At 43.8% G+C, this 21,526-nt stretch overlaps 2 protein-coding genes across 5 annotated transcripts in view; both read left to right on the forward strand.

Moving 5' to 3' along the window:
* The window catches only part of CRAMP1 (cramped chromatin regulator homolog 1), a 52,235-nt gene extending 45,969 nt beyond the window's left edge, over nucleotides 1-6,266 (forward strand). For all 4 annotated transcript variants that reach the window (XM_040590784.1, XM_040590785.1, XM_040590781.1 and 1 more), the window contains exon 21: nucleotides 2,834-6,266. In XM_040590784.1, coding sequence (XP_040446718.1) covers nucleotides 2,834-2,998 — 165 coding nt within the window. In that variant the 3' untranslated portion in view covers nucleotides 2,999-6,266. The remainder of the gene's footprint in view (nucleotides 1-2,833) is intronic.
* A 3,393-nt stretch (nucleotides 6,267-9,659) lies between these two features.
* Nucleotides 9,660-20,965, forward strand: JPT2 (Jupiter microtubule associated homolog 2). The gene is made up of 5 exons (XM_040590273.1): nucleotides 9,660-9,815; nucleotides 15,117-15,265; nucleotides 15,771-15,913; nucleotides 17,800-17,845; nucleotides 18,582-20,965. Exons 1-5 carry the CDS (start codon nucleotides 9,772-9,774, stop codon nucleotides 18,764-18,766), a joined length of 567 nt encoding a protein of 188 aa, XP_040446207.1. The 5' UTR covers nucleotides 9,660-9,771; the 3' UTR covers nucleotides 18,767-20,965.
* Nucleotides 20,966-21,526: the final 561 nt, after the last annotated feature.

Raw genomic sequence — 21,526 nt, forward strand, 5'->3', positions numbered from 1 at the left:
TGTCCTTGTGACCGAGAAGGCCAATGGGATCCTGGGGTGCATGAGGAGGAGCGTAGCCAGCAGGTGGAGGGAGGTGATCCTCCGCTTCTACTCTGCCCTGCTGAGGCTGCATCTGGAGTGCTGTGACCAGTGCTGGGCTCCCCAGCTCAAGAGAGACAGGGAGCTGCTGGAGAGGGTCCAGCAAAGGGCTGTGAAGGTCATTAGGGGACTGGAGCATCTGCCTTATGAGGAAAGGCTGAGAGAGGGGGTCCGTGTTCAGCCTGGAGAAGAGAAGACCAAGAAGGGATCTTTGAATGTCTACAAATGCCTTAAGGGCGAGTGCCAAAGGACGGGCCCAGGTTTTTTTCAGTGGTGCCCAGCAACAGGACAAAGGGGCAATGGGCACAAGCTGCAGCACGGGCAGTTCCATCTGAGTATGAGGAAGAACTTCTTTGCTTTGAGGCTGTCACGGTGCTGGCACAGGCTGCCCAGAGAGGCTGTGGAGTCTCCTTCTGTGGAGACATTCAAAACCTGCCTGGGTGTGACTCTGTGCAGCCTGCTCTAGGAGACCCTGCTTTAGCAGGGGGTTGGACTAGATGATCTCCAGTGGTCACTTCCCACCCTGACCAGTCTGTTATTCTGTGGTGCAAGAAGCTGTTGCGAGCACCAGGTTCTTTTTCTGGGGGAGGTCATGTTTACCCTGTTGGACATAACCTTGTTTTGACAGAGCTGTAATACTTCTGTTTTGTGTCCTGCTTTTTAGAGCAGGAATTGAAAATAGTGAAGATGAGAGAAGGGTTAATACCGGTGCAGTACAGTTGGAGGACTGGTAGAAAAAATAAATAGGTCTAGAAGGAAGAAGCAGGAGGTGGCTAATATGAAGTTACCTGAGAGAATGGCAGAAGGTCCTGTGCTGCTGAATTACTTTCTCAGGTGGTAGAATTATTCTTTTGTTTTGAAACCTTTTTAAGGGGTAGAGTGAAGACCAGCAGTTACTAAGGCTTGAGGTGTGCTTGAGGACCAAGCTCCCTTTCAGAAGGACGGAGATGGACTGGAGCTGCAGGAACGTTGTGGAATTCAGCAAGGACAAATGCAAAGCCCTACTCCCAGGAAGGAATAACCCCAACAGCAATATAGGCTGGAGACTGTTTAGGAGACAGCTCTGCTGGGAAGTACCTGGGCATCTTGATACACAGCAAGCTCAGCATGAGCCAGGATGTTCTGTGGCAGCTAAGACCACCAACAGTGTCATGGACTGTTTTAACAGGACCATAGCCAGTAGATGGAACGAAGTGATGGTTATCCCACTCTGTTCAACAGCTGTAAGACCATGTCTAGAACATCGTGACTAGTTTTGAGCACCCAGTACAGGAAAGACAGAGGAACCGGAGCAAGTTCAGCAGAGAGCCACCAAGATGATTAGGGGGCTGAAGCACCTGTTTGTGTGGTACTGGGCTTGTTCAGCCTGGAGGAGGAGGCTTCAGAGCAGAGGGACGTAACTGGAGTCAGGCCCTTCACAGAGTGGTGATGCATGGTGGGAGGAACAGGCAAAAGCTGATTTTAGGAAGGTTCTGACTACACTGAAAGAAAATCTTTCTCACCCTGGAGACGGTCAGGCAGGGGAGCAGGTTGCCCTGAGATGTTGTACAGTGTCTGTCTGCAGAGCCTTTCAAGACTAACATCACCAAAGCCCTGATAAAGTGGTCTGTCCTCCTAGGTGACCCTGCTTTAAGCAGAGTTTGAACTTAGAAACTTCTTCAGGCCCTTTCCAGTCTTAATTATCCCAGAGTTTACAGTGGTTGACTCAGTGTGACGTCACTTACATTGTAACTTTGTGGGGGCTTGCCCTGATGGAAAGAAAATGTCATTCTTCCATTGTCCTTTGGAGTTGGGTAAGGAGGTTCTGTACAGACCTTGTAACCAGAAGCTGTGGCCAGCTCATGCTGTTGTAATGTGCCCCTGGCAGCTTCAGACTCCACGCACAGCTCTACTTCCTGGCATAAATGTGAAGATTCTGCTTGCTTGGTGGTGGGAATCTCTCAAGGTGCGTGTTAATTAAAGGAATATTGGATAATTTATTTGCGTGGATTTGAAGTGACATTGCAGCCTTTGATCTTACAAACTGTCTTCAGAAGAAAATGGGCTAAGCCATCATTTTAGGCCCACCAGAGCAGCTTTTGGTGGCAGATGTGGGTTGTGTGGGAGTCTTCAGAGGAAGCAAGTATCATTTAAAGATGGTTTTAATGATCGGAGAATTTTGAAAGGCCTTTTATTGAGTGTCTTGCAGAATCAAGTTTAATTTACAAATGCAGTTGTTAGGTTAGAGGTACTGTCTTTAGAGTTTTTGTACAATGCATTTACTACTGCGCTTTAATGCTGAATTAAGGATAGGGAGGTAAAGCCCACTGAGACTCTGGGTTTGTTTTGGGTTTTTTAGAGGCTTCCATTTAGCCATGGATAAGAGCTACTCTCTGACTTGGTGAGATAAGTGTATCTTTCATATGAGAAGACGCTGGGAATGAAGATGAGGTAGCCAGACTCTTCTCAGGACAAGAGGCAGCGGGCGCAAATTGAAACACATGAAATTCCACCTGAGCCCAAGAAAACTCTTGTAATGTGAGGGTGGTCAAACACAGAAACAGGTTGCTCAGAGAAGTTGTGGAATCTCCATTCATGGAGATAGTTCATCCCCTGACTGGACAAGGTCCAGGGCAACCTGTTCTAGCTGACCCTACTTGAGCAGGATGGTTGGACAAAATGGCCTCAAGATATCCCTTCCAACCTAAACAATTTTGCGGTTCTGTAAAATGTCCACTGACATGAAGCTCTTCTTTTTTTCTCATGTCTCTTCTAGGTGGTGGATTCACAGCTGGCTTGCATGATGAATGAGAACAGCATAGATTACATATCTCGTTTTAATGACCTTGCCCAGGAACTATCAATACCTGAGCCAACCCGCAGGGAAATTCTGTTTGATGGAGGAGGTGGTGGTCCCCCAATTGGGGATCTCTCACAGTAAGTGTATGAGACCAGCAGGCTGGTGTGGACTGTTCGGCTAAAGGTGGAGCTGGCAGCGCTGGATCATGGCAAGGGCAGGTTCTAGAGAAGCAGCTGAGGCTCAGTTGTCCCTGTCTTGTGTGCTTCTTTCTAGAAGAGAAGCATTGTCTTCAAAGGTCTGAAAAAGTTTGTGCAAGTCCTGGGATGTGCAATATACTGGGAACAACAAAACATGGAATAGCATTACAGGAAATAGTGCGTCCCCTGCATCCGTGATGCAAGATGGCAGGTTTATGGGACAGTCCTGGACTTCTGCTTTTGAATGGCATAAGCAAGAAGCTCAAGCAGGGAAGGGTATCGCCAGAAGCTCCCCAACATGAATTATTTTTTGTGTAGTAATCAAAATGCCATGACTTGGTATCCACATTGAAGTTGTGGAGGGTGTAGGCTGGGTGTGGGTATGGGAACCATGTTGCATCTTCATATGTCCTAGTTAGCACTCTTTCTATCCATCAGTCAAACTGAGGTTTCTTGCACTCTTTTCAAAGGCACTGCGACTCTACGATGCTTGGCTTTTAGAGACTGTTCTGTTTCTTTGGCTATGTTCTGTTGTTTGACCATTCCAGCAAGGGCATGTACCTGCTTCCTTGTTCTGTAGGGGAGCTCTGCTTCACCCTGCTCCCAGACTGCATGGGTCTTTCAGGAGTTTCCTCTATTTTTAAACCCCATCACATGTCACAATCATCATCATCCTGACTGCACTCTCCACCTTTGAGATTCTTCATCACATTGCACAGTTCATCCCCATGAGTTGGGAGAGTGCTTTCTTGCTTTCCCTGGAGAGTGGTTGCTTTTAAAGTCAAGAAACACTGCAAAAGAGCTTACTGAAATCACTATGAAAGCTTTGTCATAATTACTCTTGACTTTGCTGGAAACCTGTATATATTGCCATCTTCACAAAACCTGAGGATTTACCTGGGAGAGGAAATAGGAAAGAATATTGTAATGTATAGAAACAATATATTAACGCTAAAGTTGTTGAGATCTGTTTTATGTCATGAAGAGGAGACATGTCGAGTCCTGGCTTAATCCCTTAGTCCTATATTTCCTCCTTGTTCTGTGAATTCCAGGTGCTCTGTAGTACCTCAGGACATCATTTTTCATTATAGTCACTTTCAGGCACTAGTGGATCTGGTACTCCCTCTAGTAAATCCCTATGCATTTAATGTTAGTGTTTTAATAATCGGAAGACTCGGATCCTGATACCAGCAGGTTCAAAGGAATATAAAGTTACTTTCTTTAGAGCTGGTTGTCCATCCATTCTACCTTTATAACTCAGGAGACTTTCCCTATTTCCTTTCTTACCGGTCATATGAGAGAATACCTTTATTGTGCCCCTTTTTTGAAGCACTTGTCTGCTTCTCCAGTAAGAGGATGTCCCTTGGCTATTTTAAGTAGCTCTGAACTTATCCAAGGGGCTAGTCCTATATAAACTACAATTTATATTATTAATAAATAAAGAAAACTTCTCCATCTCTTAGGCTGTTATCAGGGGTTCATTTTCCCAACTTGCACTATACTTGGTGGATGTAGTTCTACCTGCCTTTAGCTATTTTTACAAGGCATTTGACTGGGAGTTTCTTCTTGTAACCTTGCTCACAGTGCACTGATGGGATTTGCTGTTTTCCCAGTCACTTTACCCTCCTTTATGTAGATTTCTTTTTTTTAACCGCTATATAATTTGCCTTTATGCTTTCTGTCATTAAGAGAAAATGTAACAAGTTTTTTGATGCACCTTTTATGTGGCCCAGACCAATGTTCCTGATGTCATTCAAAAAGTAGTGGGATTTGGATGACATTCTGAGACCCCATGTTATCGGGCTGCTGCATTCTTGTCTTGGATATAGGAACCATACAGATTGTGTAAAACCAGCATTAGTGCAACTGGATGTTCCCAACAGGAAGGCAGACCTGTATTACTAGCAAGAAAATGGTCATGACTAGAAGAACGGAGAATTTAATTCCTGTGGGCTAACTTCCTATTCTGACTGCATGTCATGTGGGATATTCAGTCCTCCTGTCGTTATTTCTGTTTCGTTATTTTTACAGAACCTTGTTTGAGAATTCCAATGCAATTATCAGGAAATCATGTAAACCTAGAATATAAAAAGTTGAAAGCTGTCAGAAAAATGAATGCTGAGGACTGTTTTGTTCTAAGCATTCACCCTTGGTATGGAGAGGATACCTGCTAATCTCAAGAGTCACTCTCTCTAAAACTTTTAAGTTTTACTTAAATGTTGAGCTGTATTTTGGTTCAGGCTTTCTCAGTTTGTTTCATCTTGGTTTTGGCTTCTTATATTAGTAATGCTGGTTGTCCTATATGCTGTACCTCCAGAAATTCTTTGGGCTTGCAGGACAAAAGCAGAGGGCTGCTTTTGTGGCTGTGGATTACAGGCCATGCAGGAGATGTGATACATTCTAATCAAGTGTTGGGTGGGGGATCTTAAAAATTAATTAAAAAAAAAAAAGTCAAAAATTTAATCTTAAAAAAATCCTTAAACTTCTAAATATTGAAAGACCAGCCTGATGGTCTCCAGTGTATTTAGGTAGCTAGACATATGTTTCCTCTTCTTTACCCATACTGGTGATGGAGTGGATGTGAATTGGTTTTGACTCTTAGGTTGCTTAGACTAAGCGCCAGTGTTGCTGCACCTGTATGGCAGAGCACTTCATCAAGTTCTGTGAAGACTTTCTGCCATCTGATACAGGGAGCTGTCAAGCTGCCCTTTCTCGGCCCATTCAGTTGCCATAGGGGAATAATAGAACTGCAGAGTGAAGTCAGCATAGCGGTTATTTTTCATGACACCGTTAGATCAGAAAACTGCAATCCTGAACCTTTCTTTGCGAGTAGGCTTTGGACCACTGAGTAATAACACTGGAAGTGCCAAGAGGTCAGTTGAGCACTCAGAATTCTGTGGTTAGACATGTGTTTGGCATCAGCCTCCTAGAAGTTGTCATTATGAAACAGAATTTAATTTCAGAAATGTAATGCTTTGCAAATTGCAGTTTTAATAATAAAGCCCTTTCAGGACAACTAAGTCTTATCGAGGAAGAACTTGAAAATAAGTTAGATCATTGTGGTAATTTTTAATTGATGCAGAATTTGTTATCCTTATTATGTGAAACGTCACTTAAACACACCTCTGATTCCACCAGTTCAAGATTTTACGTAGATGTGTTTTACAATGCTAAGCATCATCAGTTTGTGCCTAAGACTGCTAAGCGAAAAACTGGGGGGGGGGGGGGGGGGGGGAATGTAGGAGGGGTGTGGGGGTGTGTATGTATACACACACACATATACACGTAGTTATGCTTACATATATGTATATTATTTTGTAAAACAAAACTTTTTCAGTTTTAATTATTTCAGCTTCCCCAACGGAAGTAACAGAGTCATCCTATCCTAAGCAAACATTCAAGCAAGTTACACTGAAATGCACACAGGATTGTTTTGAGGTAAACATGACTTTGTTAGCTTAATAGCTTCTTGGGGCACTGTAAGGTGGTTGGAGAGGACAAATGGACACTAACAACCTCCAGTTCTACTATTAATTGCTCTAGGCTTTCCCAGCATTGGTTTAGTGACTGTATGTAATAAGGAAGTTCTGAGTGGTTCAGCAAGGTGAATGGCAGAAAATTTGGTATTTCTTGTCATCATGGCCCGGGTGAAAAGCAGTAAGACGTCCTAAGAATTAGATCGACCTGTGTGTGCATGTTTGCGCTAACTGGGTTTTCTGCTGGGTGTTGCATCCCAATTACCCACACAATTATTTTTATCACTAAATCTACTAAGCATAGGAATACTAATTACGGCATTGTTAAGCCTTTTTTTGACACCCCTCTTCATATTTCTAAATGGAATGAAATTACTTGGATCAAATCTAATCTGTAAAGGCATCTCATTTACTGACTCTGCAGATCCCAGAGTGGAAATTAAGTTGCATTTTGTTTTTTACACTCAGACTTTGGATGCATTTATAAGGAAAGTACTGCACTTTTAACCTTTTCAAACCTTTGAATCTCGTTAATTTCACAGCAGTTTGTTAATGTTAACTAAGTGAAACCTTGACAAGCACTACGGCAATACGTTATCATTAATTACTGAAACATGATAACTGCTTTAGAGCTTATGGTTCTGGCAGCAAAAATTAATGCTGTTTCTTTTAATAATAGTTAAGCCATATCATCTAAGGTTTCTGGCTTGTTTGAGATGTGAATTTGTTTTATAGATTATAAATATACCTATATAGTGTATGTATAAAGCAGAATGCCTGTCCTTACTGATTATTTTTTGTACCATATTGTAAATTATATTATTTATTCTTTACCAATTTTGGAAAAAGGTGTTTTGGTTATTTAATATAATATACAAAAGCTGTTAAACTTCCTCTGTTTAAATTTCCAATTCAACTTGTAAAGCTGTTTTTATTCTTGTGCATAAATACATACTAATACTTGGTCTAACTTACGTCCAGTGTGTTACTTGCCGTTCATGCCCTATCGGATTTTTTCCTTTTAACCTTTACATAATAATGGCCCCGGGAAGGGGGTTGGGGGTGGAGGTGCCTACAAATTTGTCCATAAGGCCAAACCTTCCAAAGGTGAAATTACGGTTTCAGTGAAATCAGTGGCATAACTTCCATTGATGTCTCCCATCCCAGAACTTTCATGATTTTCACCATGGTGAGAGAAGGCTTCTGTTGGGTTTGGGGATTTTTTGCTTTACAGCTCCCATTTCCAGTAGTGTCCGATAACTGTGTCAGAAATGTGTCAAACCAGAGAGCTCTTGGTCCTGAATGTCCCATCTTCATCCATGCTAACCAGTAACAAGGGTAAGAAAGAAAGAAAAACAGAAAAACCGCCAACAAACCCACCACAAAACCAGCACCAAGCAAAAGAGTATTATATATCTTGGGGTGGTGCATTTTTTGGTTTTGGTGGGGTTTTTTTCTGTCACCGCTTCAGGTAAGCAGGAGCTTGGATGTAGAGGTTGTATTCAGGCTATATATTTTATACAGCCACTACCAGGAAAACTTTCACCCTGAGGGCAATCAGGAAGTGGAACAGGTTGCCCAGAGAGGGTTGGGCAGTGTCTGTCCTCAGAGCTTGCCAACACAAAACTGAGTAAGGCCCAGAGGAAGCTGGTGTGATCTAGCTCACCCTGTCAGACACTAGGCCTGAGGTTCCTTTCAAGCTGAATTATCCTGTGATGTGTGTCATTAATCGATTCCTTTTTTGTACACATCTTAGGAGTTTGGTCTCTGCAATACACAATGGGAGCTTCAGTTTAATTTTGCATTGAGGAAATGCCAGGCTGTTCAAGTAGGTAAGAAACGAAGAATGTACTAAAAAGCTCAGCAAAAACCTTACCAGTAATGTTCTTTGATGCATCCTTTCCATCCAGAGCGAGGACTTGTCTCTACCACCTGGAAAACTGGGCTGAGGGACCAGGTCCGAGCTCTTTTCTCTGCAGCTTCTCACCTCCACCCTGCTGTGACACAGGCTCAAAGCTGAGAGACCTTCCACGGGATTTTTTTCCTTTTTTTCCTACCTTATGTCAAAGGTGGTACTGAATCCTACCACTTTCTTTGGTTACAGATTATCTAATTTTGCACTTCACGTCCAAAACTTGACACTGTAAAAACAGAAGGAATGAGTTGGAAGTAAAGGATGATCAGCAAAGCAAGATGTTGCAGTTAGAATACTTGTCTTTGGTGTGTGGTTTTTTTTGTTTGTTTGTTTCATTGTTGTGGGGATTTTGGGTGTGGTGTTTTGTTTTGGTTTTTTTTTTTCAATCCTTCAGAGCACAAGCAGCAGTACGGCTGCCTCAGAAATTTACTTCTTGGCCTATGGAAAGCCGTGGAACCATTAAATCAGATTATTCAGCTGAAAATGTAAATTTGTGACGTTGCAAACGTTTGGTTCACAAGGCCCGGGCGGCGCTGGCTCCCGGAGCAGAGCTCCCCCAGGCCCCGGCGGCTCCCCCGCGGCAGCGATGGGCGGGCACCGGCTGAGGGGATTCCCGCGGGCGGAGCGGTGACGGCCCGGTAAGGGCGCACGCCGCCGCCCCTCCACGCCTGCTGCGCTCCACCGAGCCGAGGCGCGGCGCCCCGCCCGGGCAAAGCTTCCGAGGCCCACGGCAGACCTGCCGCCGCGGCCACCCTGTTGCGAGGCCGTGCCTTGCGATGGCCGGCCTGCTGGCACTGCCTGTACGGCGGCATTCTGGGGCCAAGTGCCCGTGCGAGGCGCCAGGGCCTGGTTGGACCGGAGCCGGCCCCTCCCGGACCTGTCGCAGCCGGTGGCCACAGGGCACCCGCCTCGGTAGCCCACACGCACCCCGTTCGCTCGGGAGGCGAAGGGGCGGCCTCCCTGGCCCTTAAATACCTTCCGGCTGCTCGCCCCGCTCCTCTCAACCAATGGCTCCGCAGCTCCCTCTGACGGACATTCGGCCCTACCAACGGGAGGAGGACAGGAGGAACGACGACGCGGGCCCTCTTCAAGCTTCCCTCCCTCTGCGAGGCTCACCGGACAGGCGGGATCGTGTGGGGGGGGGGCGGGCTGCGTCGGATAGGCTGTTGGATATGATGGGCAGGTGCGTCAACCAACGGCAGGGCAGGGCGGGCACGCCGGCGCTACCTGCGGGTCGGGCAGCCGAGGCGGAGCGCTGCGCGAGGCGCTGCGGAGCCGCGCACAGCCGAGCCCAGCCCAGCCCAGCTCAGCCCGCCGTCCGCCACCATGTTCCAGGGCCCCGAGGCCGACTCGGCCAAGCCCAGCTCCAGGTGGCGCGGCGGGGGCGCGGGGCCGAGGCGGGGCGGGCAGGGCGCGGGCGGGCCGGGCCGCGGGGCTTTGTTCGCGGGGAGGGCTGCGGCAGAGGGCCGAGGCGCGGGAGGCGGGGGGGAGGGCTGCGGCTGAGGGGAGCGGGGTCCCGCGGAGGGTCGGCCGCTGCCCAGTGACCTCGGTTCGCCTCCCCCGCGGCCTGGGGCGGGGAGCAGCGGGGCGGGCCGCGCAGAGCGGGCAGGGCCGGCCGGGTGGGACTGAGCCGCTACCGGGGGTTGCGGGGCTGGAGGGGCCTGGTCCGGGGCTGCCCCGCGGGGAAGGGGGGCCCTGGCGCCGGGGGCTGCTTCCCCCCAGCCCGCTGCCCCGGGCCGGGAGGAGGGCCCGGCCGCGCTCAGTGCTGCGCTGAGAGGACCCGCCACAGGCGTCCGCACCAGCCGGTGCTGGCTTGTGCCCGCCTTGCAAAGGTGAAATTCGTTGTTACGTTTGGACGAGGGCATGCGGGCTGGTAACGCGGGGCTGAGGTGATTAACCCGTGCGCGAGGCGGTCACGTGCTCGGAGCGGGGGAAGGAAGCGTTTCCCGGTGTTAGGAGGGCGCTTTGGGTTTGCCTTTTATGCCAACCGCTCCGAGCTGTGTCCGGCTTTTACGTGACATCCGAGGATGCCATCGTAGTGTGGTCTCCGAGAAGCTTCTGCTCCCATTGGTAATTCTGAAACCACGATTCACTCAGGGTTTCTGGATAGAGTCTGGGATCCAGGTTCATCATAACTTACTAGTTAACAGCTAGCAAAGGTGGTGTTACTACACCTTGTACTCTGGCATTGTGGCAGAGTGTTTTCATCGTGCCTGAGAACAAACCATAGCAATCCACACAGTATATGAACAGACCTGGCGCAGCGAGCGTGCGTTACTGCAGCACTGCAATATGTTACCTTACTGGATTTTATTGAGCGGGCTCTGAGATGATGACTATCGACATACAGCCTATGCCATCAAAAGCAAAAAGTACTTGGTTTAAAGACACTTTTCTTTCCAGAGCTTATTCTATTCTTTCCTTAAGCAAAAGTTTATGTCATGAGAATGCAAATCCTTTTGCTTTTTTCAATGTGTAGAAGTTTCTCTAATTAAAATGAAACTGAATTCAAAGTCACTGCAGCAGCCATCGTCTGCTGTGGAAGTGGGAAAAAACAACTCTTCCTAATGTAAAAATCTTTGTGATGATGAAATTATGAACAGATGCTTTGCATTTTGAGAACTTCATAATACAGAGGTATTACTGTTAGAAATAAGTGATGCAAAAAATACTTTAAATGAAAGCTTCCACTTTAAGTAATTATCCAGTGAGACTTATCTACTGATCCAGGTAATGTATACAGTGATACAGAAAACAACTTGTTTGCTGAATCAAACTAACTTCCTAGTTTTAATTTATTAAACTTTGTAACAATGCTTTGTATTTTTAAGGAAGTTTTGCTTTTTGAAAATAAAACATGGAATTGCACATCTAAGAGTTGTTGCTGGGAAAGCAAAGCAGGACAGAATTCTATCATTCTACTCTTGGTGCGTGCTATAAAGATGCATTGCTTTTATGTATTGTCAATTGATTTAGTATATGAGCGATTTCACAGCTGTTGTATAGAGCTGAAAATGTTACATGTAGTCATCTTGGAAATGTAATACACATGTTCCCCTCTTCCCCATCAGTGTTATTGTAGAACTTTCAGATCAAGAGCGTAACTGACTTAACAGAGCTTGCTGTTTATTTATGAGTGAGCTATTTAATGAACCGTGAGTTGGTATTGATCCAACAGCAGGAGTGTCCCCAGCACCTTCTGGTCTTGGCTTCAGAGCCTGGTGTTCTAAACCTTAACACGCCTGCTTTCTGCTAGTTACCATAGTGATAGTCTCTTATGTATAACGCAACTTATTTTACCTGCTTTATTACAACTGTCTGAAGACTGGTGGGACTTCAGTATTTAACTTCTAGGCAGAATTTAAAAAAAAATACATATTTATATAGCCAGTGTCTTGAAGTAATGGATGTCTCAGCACCTCTTCCACAGGTCGGCTGAAAGGTTTAATGAGGAAAAGGCATTCAAATTCAAGTGTGTTAGAATGTAGGAGAAAGAGACCACAAGAACTAATTAAAATTCTTCAAGCCTGCCAGAAGAGAACAAAGCAATTAGTAGAGGCTTTTAAACTTAAAAGGTAGGGTTCTTAATTCAGCTATTCTAGATGAATTGACAGTCCTGTAGTCTACTGGAGGGGAGGGGAAGAACAGGCAGATCTAGATTGTGTAAAAAACAGAGGGGGCAGGGTTTTTTTATTACAGTTTAAAAGACGAAAGCAGCAGCTCCTACCCCCTGGAAGAAAAGGTGATCAAACTTACCTGGTTACAATGGCTACTAGACACAAAAATATCTCTATGTATGTATGGCACTCTATGTAACTGGTATAATACCTGTATAAACAGCATGATACTAATATAAACTAAAACTGCTGTAAAGTGTTGAATTTCCTTGTACTCTGTTGAAGCAGCTCACGCTGGCTTACCAACTTTTAGCACACTGTTTTGCCTTGGTAGGATTCACAGGCTAAATCTTGTTTTCTTTCTTTGTGTGGGAGACCTGCACATCTCAGCTGATCTAGAACTGAGTGACAAGGAGGTCAGGAGTGCTCGAGAGGCGACAAAGCAAGAAAATAGCTTTGTATTCTCCCTAAGTTTGGGCTGATGTGAAGGAGCACAAAACCTTGTCCTCTTTACTATCGTAAAATGGAAGACTTTGTTGCTGTACTTCAGGATTAGTTTTGGTAATTCCTGTGAGTGATTTAGTTATCTAACTTAGCATTAGTTAGAATTTTAGGGACCTGGTGTCACAGTTACTTGCAAGTGTATGGAATATTCAGAATTGTACTAGCAATTGGAAGTTTCTGAAATTGAGGAGGCAAATCCATTTTGTGTATGTAGAGCAAAGCAGTTCTTTTGGGTGATGCTGGCAGAGAAGGTCACCTATTAGCTGATTTCAAAGTGCCTCGGAAAGCACCTTGCCTTATTCATTGCAGCAGTAGGGTTTTCTTAGTATGTATACTGAGCTGAAAATGGGAGGACAATATAAGATTAATTAGTGTTGGATTTCTTTTGATGCTTAACTGAGTTGGTTAACGGAATAATCAAGACCTTTAATCTTAAAATGGGGTTGCTCTTTTTTTTTTTCCCTGCAGTGAATCTTAAATCCAGTTACAGGAATGAGAAGTAATTTGATTCTTATGGCTGGTTGTTTTTCTTAAACCAAAAAAAATCTGAATATAGTTATTTTGTTATTCCCTCCTACGCTTGTAACAATGTGTTAAGAAAACAGCATGGTAAATGGAGTGAATCTATAGTGTAAGAAATGCTATCTGTGTAAAGTATGTTTTGCTTCCTTTCAATCTCTTTGATAGTATACTTAGAACTCAAGAAAGACTAGATGCTTTAAAAAAATTTCTGGAAAGAATGGGTAAATCCAGAAATCACTGAAATTATATGAAGGATACTAACAGAGCTGCTGTTTTAACAGGAGCCCCTTCCCAAACTCCTGTTTTTGCGTTGGTGTGTCATCCGTCCATCTCCCCTTGTTCCCTTTTCCTTCCATTTCTCAAGTTTAAATGCTCAAACTGCTTCATGGTTTCTGGTCCATTCTGAATGATTGACATACATAATTTGCCTATATGATGTCTGGTTTTAATAGCAGTTTTAAATCTTCTGAGATATGTGGAAAGCCTGTAGCATAGTTGGATCTGTAGTGTGTTGAAAGTTAAATTGTAAATAAACCTTCTGCTCAGATATGATGTTACCTGTCCAGTGGACAAGAGTTATCCTGTCTACTGAAATCTACTTACTCCCTCAAGCTAAAGGGATTCATTAAATCCACAGTTTTACTAAGGATTAAAATATTGAAGTTGGCCAGTAAAGATAGTTTATATAGACAGAACCAGCCTCAGAGAAACTACTCCCAGACTAAAAGAGGAACTTTTTTCTCCTTCCTCTCAAAGAGTATAGAACTGCTTTCTGCATCCCGAGTTCTAAAATGCTGACAAGGCTCATTTTCTGACAGAGCAGCCAAATATCTCCACTTTTGTGAAATTAAATCTTAGACTTAAATTGGAGTAGATCTTGGCTCAGAGAGGAACCTCTTTTTATGCCTGCCAGATACCTAACTTGAAACGTCTTGCTTCTGTCACAGATCTATGGAGGGAATGTCTTGTATTGATTCACTGACATTTGAATTCTGTTCAGGTAGTATGGGATAAAGATGTTGCAATCTATAAGTGTTCCTTTTGTATAAAAGTAAAGGTTAGTTTAGGTCCCAGATCAAGTATTCAGATTAGAAGAGGTATAATTCAGCTACTACTTTTGCTCAGCTGCTAAGATTGTAGGTAATTGGCCGAGTAGATATAAATGTAAAGATTATTTTTGCTATGTACGTATTAATTGCTTTGCCATGCTTTTTCTATTCATTTCCCAATCAGTTCCACTGGTTCTGCTTCTGGGTAGTAGTTCAGTTCCTTTTCAGGGCAGGACCTGAAGTCTGTTGAACAAGGCATAGGTGTTAACTGGACTTATTACTCAAGGACAAGCATGACTTTTGGTAGGTTTTCAAGAAGTCAATCCGTTTCTATTGTAACCTCCAAAATTTATGAGGATCTGTTTGGTACACCTCTGGTGTAGAGCTTTGGTTGTAATGGATTTGTTTCTTGACCCCTAAAAATGTGGCTTTTTGGCGTTCCAGCTTTCCATTGTAAACTCTTCAGCAGCTAATATGATTACTGGCAGTTGAAACTAGGAAATTTTTTAGTAGCTATGAAATACCTGGTTTTGTTAAAAAGTGAGTTTGAGTTGTATCACAGATGCAAAGTTGGTACTGCAATTTAGCAGAAAGTCTGATTCTGTAATAGTTTTTTTAAAAACACTAACCAGAGTCATACATCTTCTCCTAATCTCCTGTTGCTCCTGGAACACCACAGATAGCGTAGCCATTTGTTCTCGTGGCACTGGTGTGACCATTCCAAGTAATCGCACGTAACTTAATGATGAAGTTGACTTACTAGGAGGCTGGCAATATTTGTGCTGAATTTGAGAATATTTTATTAGAACAGCTCTTGAAAAGTAGATACTTCATAGACATAGCAGAATTACTTGAATTAAATTAAAATCAGAATAGTTATTCATAGCGTACAAGGGAGAATGGGGAGGGGACATCAAATATGTTGAATGCTGTAAATTTCAAATAAACTTTTTGTCTCTTCTCTCATTCTGCAATGTAGGGTATTGAAGCCCCCAGGAGGAGGTTCTAGTAATCTCTTTGGGAGTACAGAAGAAGTTTCTTCTTCAAGCCGGCCACATCGGATGGCATCCAATATCTTTGGAGCATCAGAACAACCTCAAAACATTCCAAAAAGAACAAACCCTCCAGGTAAGAGCAGCCACCTCCTTTAGCACCACTGGGCTCTGAATTGCAGCTCAGTACTGGTTTTGTGTTCCTCAAATGGAACACTGAGATCTGTCTGTCTTTTTATGTTGTATTTTTACAAATTGAGTGGGCTTGAACAATAAATTATTCAGATTTCTGAATATATGAATATTTCAGTGATCTACATGTTCGCAGACTTCTTAGCACATCATCCAAGTCTGATTCTTTCTGAGTTGAGGTCTAGGAAATGATGAAAGGAAACTGCTTCTATTCTAGAGCTGTCTCATCAGTTAGCTGCACAGAGTAAAGCTGTGATTCTGAGATGGGCTAGTGAATTCTTGTAACAAAGGATTTCAACTAGTATCTTCAGGCAAGCAAAGGTAAGTATCTAGGCGGTAGAGTTCTACAAGTCTTTGAATTCTTTAATTTCTTTTTTTACTTTTTTAATGCAGTGTTGTAAAACTAGGTCATCTAGGGACAAAAAAAAATAATCATAACTCTCTTGCAGGAGGAAAAGAAAGTGGTATTTTTGAGGATTCTAGTTCTTCTCAGCCTCGTCCACGCATGAATCCACCTGGTGGGAAGACAAGTGATATCTTTGGATCTCCTGTATCCACCAGTGTTGTGCGAGCTCACCCAAACAAGCCTAAGGTATTTGTACTTCTTTCACTGTCAAACCACGAAGCTAGCAGCTCAGACAAGTCTTACAGTCTTGTCACAATGCAATGCCTGTGTTCTCTTTAAGATGACAGACCTGAATTATGCATAGGGTAACTTCAAGTTAGACAGTTATTCCTGAATTCTCTTTTTGATAGCTCGTTATCTTTGGTATATCAGATCTTAGCATGCTCTGTAGTTTGCATGGAAAACTATTAATTAGACTGTGGATGTGTGTTCAAAAAAAAAAAAAGAAAAAAAAACTTCCAAAGCCTTTGGTCTTCCTTGTAAGTGAGGTACAGCCAGAGTTCTTGGCACGCAGCCAGACAGGGAAGAGATACTTCTCTTTGTTCTGCAGTTTGGCAGAGGTGGTCTTGATGCCAGCTCTGAAGGTTGGTGAATGCTGGTGAGCTACAGTCATAAATCTTGATGTGGCCTGGCTGTGTGCTTCACCTCTCTTCAATACGTGTCTCTGCATTCAGTGTGAAAGCATTTTAGCAGGAGATTAAGCTTAAGTGATCAACAGTGGAAAAACTAACTCAAGATCAGCTTTGAGTGTCAGGTCCAGCATGTACTTGATTTTGTGATGTCAGACAAAAGTGTTTCTCACTCTATAAGGTATTTTTTGATCTTAAAGCTGGGATGTGTAATGGTTGGTGAGGCTTGTAGTTAACCACCAAATCTCGTTTTGGAATAAAGGGTACGTTGCCTATTCGTTTCTGTATTTCAGTGCCCAGTTTTACAGCCTGCTGCCTTACTCTTAAGTAGGTAGGATTCAGTGAGTAGCCACTGTGTGGGCAACGTGTTTGACATGTCAGATAGCATGGAAACTTGACATCCCGTTCACTCTTTGTGCTGAAAAAGTAGTAGCAGCCTCATTTCTCCTGGAACCTTAGGAAGAAAAGATTAGTCCAATGTAACTTTTTTCCCCTCCTTTTTTCCCTTAAGTATGAGGGTGCTTGGTAGCGTGCTTTTGCCTACCTTATACAGACTGGGGTGTATTTCAGGGGATTTGGGTCATAAGAAAGGAGGAGGGGAAAAAAGACTGGGAGCTGGGTTTTGTCAACTGGGTGCTGTTGGTGTAGGAAAGGGGTTTGTTTTTCCTCTGTACCCCTTTATCAGGCTGGCATCAGGTTCTCTTTAGTTGCCTTTTTCGAGAATGTAACATTAATTCCTGTGAAATTCTGACTAAATGGAGGACAGCACTTTGGAAATTCCTGTGTCTTCATTTAAAGCATTGGAATTGTGGGAAATGCTGGGATGGAAAGGAGATAGCATATTTGCAAAAATTACTGCAAGCTGAATTTCACGGGTGGGAAAACATGCAAGCTGTTCTGAAGTGTTGCTGTGTATTTCCGGCAGTTAATTGAGATTGTTGGGGAAATGATCTGAAAAGGTTTTGTCAGTTACCTGAGGTTCAGGTCACAAGGGATACTTAGTTCAGGTCACAAGGGATACTCGCTGAAGACAGTAATTGCTGAATAGGAATAGGGTGCTGAAGGGCTGCTTGTGTTCTGGTTGTGAATACCAGCTTCTCCTGGGTGGTAGCGGATGCTTGACAAGAATGGTACTTCCAGGCCTTGGGACTGAACTGTTTCTCATAGACAAAGTTTTAAGACTGATGGATGGATGTAGCATCTGCAGCTGTGTGAATCCTGAGATGTGCACCTTGACATAACATAGTAGTTACCTCCTACCACTTCTTTGGGGATTATGTAGCAATGGAGGGGATGAAGAGCTGCACATAGTGGCTGCAGCTGTTGGCTTTTACCATGATAAATGCATAAACTTAGATCAGAAGCCAAGCAAGACTTTCTGAAAGATTTTGTGGCAGAACTACTGTTTGATAATACACTAAGGTGGTTTTTGGTTCTTTGCAGGATCACATTGTCTTGAAAGAAGATGAAACACCAAAGAAGCTAGAAGGTCAGCAAGAGAAATTCCTTTCTCTCTTCTCCTTCAGAAGATAAGCTCTGAGGAATAGTTTTGTATGCTTCCTCATCAAAACATAAGACTAAGGCTGGTGTTTAGGATAGTATAACTGAGAAGTTTTCCTCCTTTTGGAAATTTAATCACTTGTCTTGGGGAAGTGGTTCTCTTCCTCTTACTGAGGAGAACACCACAGGCGTAAGTCTTGACACTGTGTGTGTGTGTTTGTATATACTTTGCTTTATACCATCTGTGTATATGTAGATATATATGGAATCTGTATATACAGAAAAGCATCTGATCAGATCACTTCTTCCTCTCTTGCTCTCTCCTTCATGTGTGTAATCTTGTAAATAACAGGTAGCTGACTGACAAAATGTATTATTGCTCAGCTAGTTATGGCTAAAGAATGATGGGAACACTGCTTTCAAGCTCAGCATGAAAGGATTGATTAGTATATTGCAACTCTTAATTGCCTGAAACTGCCAAAATAATTCTGAAGGTATGTTGCTTAGCCTGCATATCCTTGTTAGAAAGACTACTGAAGAAAGAGAGGGATTGTTGTGAAGACTTAAATTCTTCCTCAGCACCTGTTTCCTTCAGGAAAAATAACCAGAGAAACGTTAGTGTGCTATGGGTGGGAGAAATGGGAAATAATGCAGCCTACAGAAGATGAGGCATGTTGTGCACTATAGAATAGCAAGTTGATCTAATCTCTTTCCTTTTTATTCAGCTACAGAAAATGTCAAACCACAGCTGGAAGATGGAGGTGAGAAAAAAGATCTGGGCAAAGAGGAGCGATGCAAGGAGCCAGAACCCAAGATAGACAATCACGAGCCCCGACTGGGGCCAAGGCCACGCTCACACAACAAAGTTCTCAATCCGCCGGGGGGGAAGTCCAGCATTGCATTCTACTAGGGTCATCTGTTCACTTTCACTAACGGAGTCTGCACAGAAACACTTGTCTGTGGTTGCGAGGTTGGTTTATAGACTGTTGTTTGTCAATAGATTCTTAGGCAGATGGATAAGGGTTATGCTCGAGTGTGTAGGAAGGGTAACCTGGTGATTTGGGGAGGGAGGGCTGGGGAGGGAAAGGACACCCTGTGGAAGATGTGAGTATTGGCTTGCCTGGGTGGGTGGCAGAGGGGGACATTAGTGTAACTTTGTGAAAGATCAGTGCTACTTTGTGGTGAATTCATCTCAGACTGTTAGGTTCTTAGCTGGTTAGCGGCTCAGGACACTCTTGTGGAGTCAGGCTTAGTCATACAGTCAACATGTACAACAGCGTGAATGGGCAGGGACCTGGAGGTCACATCTGAAAGGTTCTGCAGCGCAGCAGGCAGGCTGTGCTTTCCTCTGGGCGATAGGATGCAGCTTCACAGTGTGAGGTGACTTGCACTTTAACGTAAATACATTCCACTGGAACAAGTAGTGCTACCGTGGTTTTGAGTGTCTTCAGTCTTTGGTTCTCTCTTCCTCTTTTCTTGCTTTGCAGCACGATTGCTGATACAAGGACAAAACATGCTGAAAGCTTCATTTGTACTCATAAACCATCATACGTTAATAAGTATCGTGGTCTTCCCTCCTCAGAGTATTCAGGCTTTTCTGATGCCTTCAGTAATCTGCTGATTACTACAACTAGCTCTTGACAAGTGGTAATGCCAGTCCAACATGCTGTTTCATGTAGGTGCTTCTAGAAGACTTTTATTTAACGTATCCTGGGTGAGTGCTTGCATGGTTTCTGTTAAAGATGTGGGTGCAAATGTGAAGATGTGGGTGCAAACAATACCTTTATGGTCCTCCTTGAACAGAAGTAACTTACAGTGTACGATTACAGTGGAGAGTATACCAGGTTGTCCAGACAGCTAGCTTTGACCCAGCCTGTATAGAAATGCCTTTGCTTCTGCAAAGGTTTTTACATTGTGCCCTGCAGAAACCAAGATTGTTCTGCTGCCTTCACCACAGTGCATTTTTTTTTGTTTGTTTGTCTGTGCTGACTCTGTTAGTGAATTCTCTCGTCTTTGGTCAGCCTTACGTTTTGCCTTTGACTGCCTCAAATTTTTGTTGGTAAGGTTGGGAGAACTATGTGGATTCTCCCCAAACCACAGCTGTAGTTGTTTTGAGATGTGCTGTAGACGATCCTAGTTGGAGAAACAATGACTTTAGCAATACAAACCTTTTGGTTGTGCTGGCTATTTTAAATCGTGTTTGGAAGACGTGCACGTTTTGCACAGACATCTGTTAGGGAGGGTAGCTCCCATCATTTGTTCTCTGAATGGACTTTCTTATCATATCCACCAAAGAACAAGTGGCCTTACCTGCGTGTGTCTGCTGCTGCTCTAGCCCAGGTCCCCTGGGAACAGTGACTGTTCAGAGGGGACTGCCTCTGGGCCAGGTGCTAAAACACTCTGATTTTATAGTGCTTACTAGACTGCCTAGTTCAGTTGATGTCGGAAATGGTGGATGTCTACATGAAGACTTAGTTGCCTTTTTGGATAGTGAAATATATGGGGCAGTGCTGAAGGTAGAAATAGCCATGGGAAGTAGGGATTTCAATGCTTTTGTACCTTTCTGATCGGTTTGGAGCTCCCTGTTACTTGTTGGCCACCTAGGAAAACAAGACAGCAATTGTAACTGCAACCGTGGAATGGATTTTTCTTACTTCTAAACATGTATTTCCTAGAAGCTGTTCTTAAGCCTGTGCTGTTTAGCCTCTGGCTGAGTCTTGGACACATCTATTTGTTTCAGTTCCTTGTTCCAGCACTTGCCAAGGGTTTTAAGATGCTGCCATGTGGAAAAGTCAACCAGAGGCTGCTTTCTGCATTGAAGGGTCTGGTGTGATTGACCTGTCTGTAATACTGAGCTTAGACTTGGCATCTTTTATAGTACCTGATGTGCATTGGCTACAGTGCCTGTCTTTTAAACAGCAACTTCCGGCTAGGCCTTAAATTAGTTAAACTATGTTAATTTTCTTGCATTTCTTTCTTTGGAATGTACACCATGTTTTTCAGCTTGTCAAGTGAGATTGATGAGAGCACTTCTCCGGGACAGAAGGGGATTGGAAATCAAATGATAAATCATGCAATTGTCAATAAACCTCTGTATTTTGTTACTTCATGGTGTGTTGCAGATATCTGCTTGTATAAATCAATCAGTCGTCCAGTTCAGGGTAGATGCACTGGTGAATTCTGTTATCCGAAATGGGAAAAATCGCAAAATCCTTTTTCAGGTCACCTGTGCTGGGCAGTAGACTTCGGAGATTTGACATCCTGCTCAGGGGTCATGGGACAAGCACCTCTTATCCCTGGGGACTGTGAAGGGACGGTAGCAAGGGTGGGCTGTTCAGGTCAATGCCTTTTTGTGGGCAGCTGTACAAAGGTGGTGCCCTGTACAAAGCAGGGATGCTGTTACGCTCTTCAGCAATATTGTAAATAGACTTAAATATCCAAATATTTTAAATACTTAAATCTATTTGTAGAGTAGTGTAGTAATTCCCTTTGAGCAAGGGATGCTATTCATGCGGAGAAGTCATAGTCCCACCTCTGCACTTCCAATGAGTACATAAAACTCTCTTCGTGTGCCAGACTGTCTTGGCTGACAGAGTGGAGGTAACTGCAGCTGCAGATGTTCCAGTTTGGGGCGTGTGGGACATGATGGCCTCTCAGCCAGGGTGTGTTC

The sequence above is a fragment of the Falco naumanni genome, chromosome 4 (assembly GCF_017639655.2).
Source record: "Falco naumanni isolate bFalNau1 chromosome 4, bFalNau1.pat, whole genome shotgun sequence".
NCBI classification, from domain to species: domain Eukaryota; kingdom Metazoa; phylum Chordata; class Aves; order Falconiformes; family Falconidae; genus Falco; species Falco naumanni.

Excerpts from the sequence above, each read along its gene's own strand:
- JPT2 (XM_040590273.1), top strand. The coding sequence starts at position 9,772 with ATGTTCCAGGGCCCCGAGGCCGACTCGGCCAAGCCCAGCTCCAG. Across the intron at positions 15,914-17,799 it reads CTCACCCAAACAAGCCTAAG|GATCACATTGTCTTGAAAGA; the intron begins GTATTTGTACTT and ends GGTTCTTTGCAG. Across the intron at positions 17,846-18,581 it reads AACACCAAAGAAGCTAGAAG|CTACAGAAAATGTCAAACCA; the intron begins GTCAGCAAGAGA and ends CTTTTTATTCAG.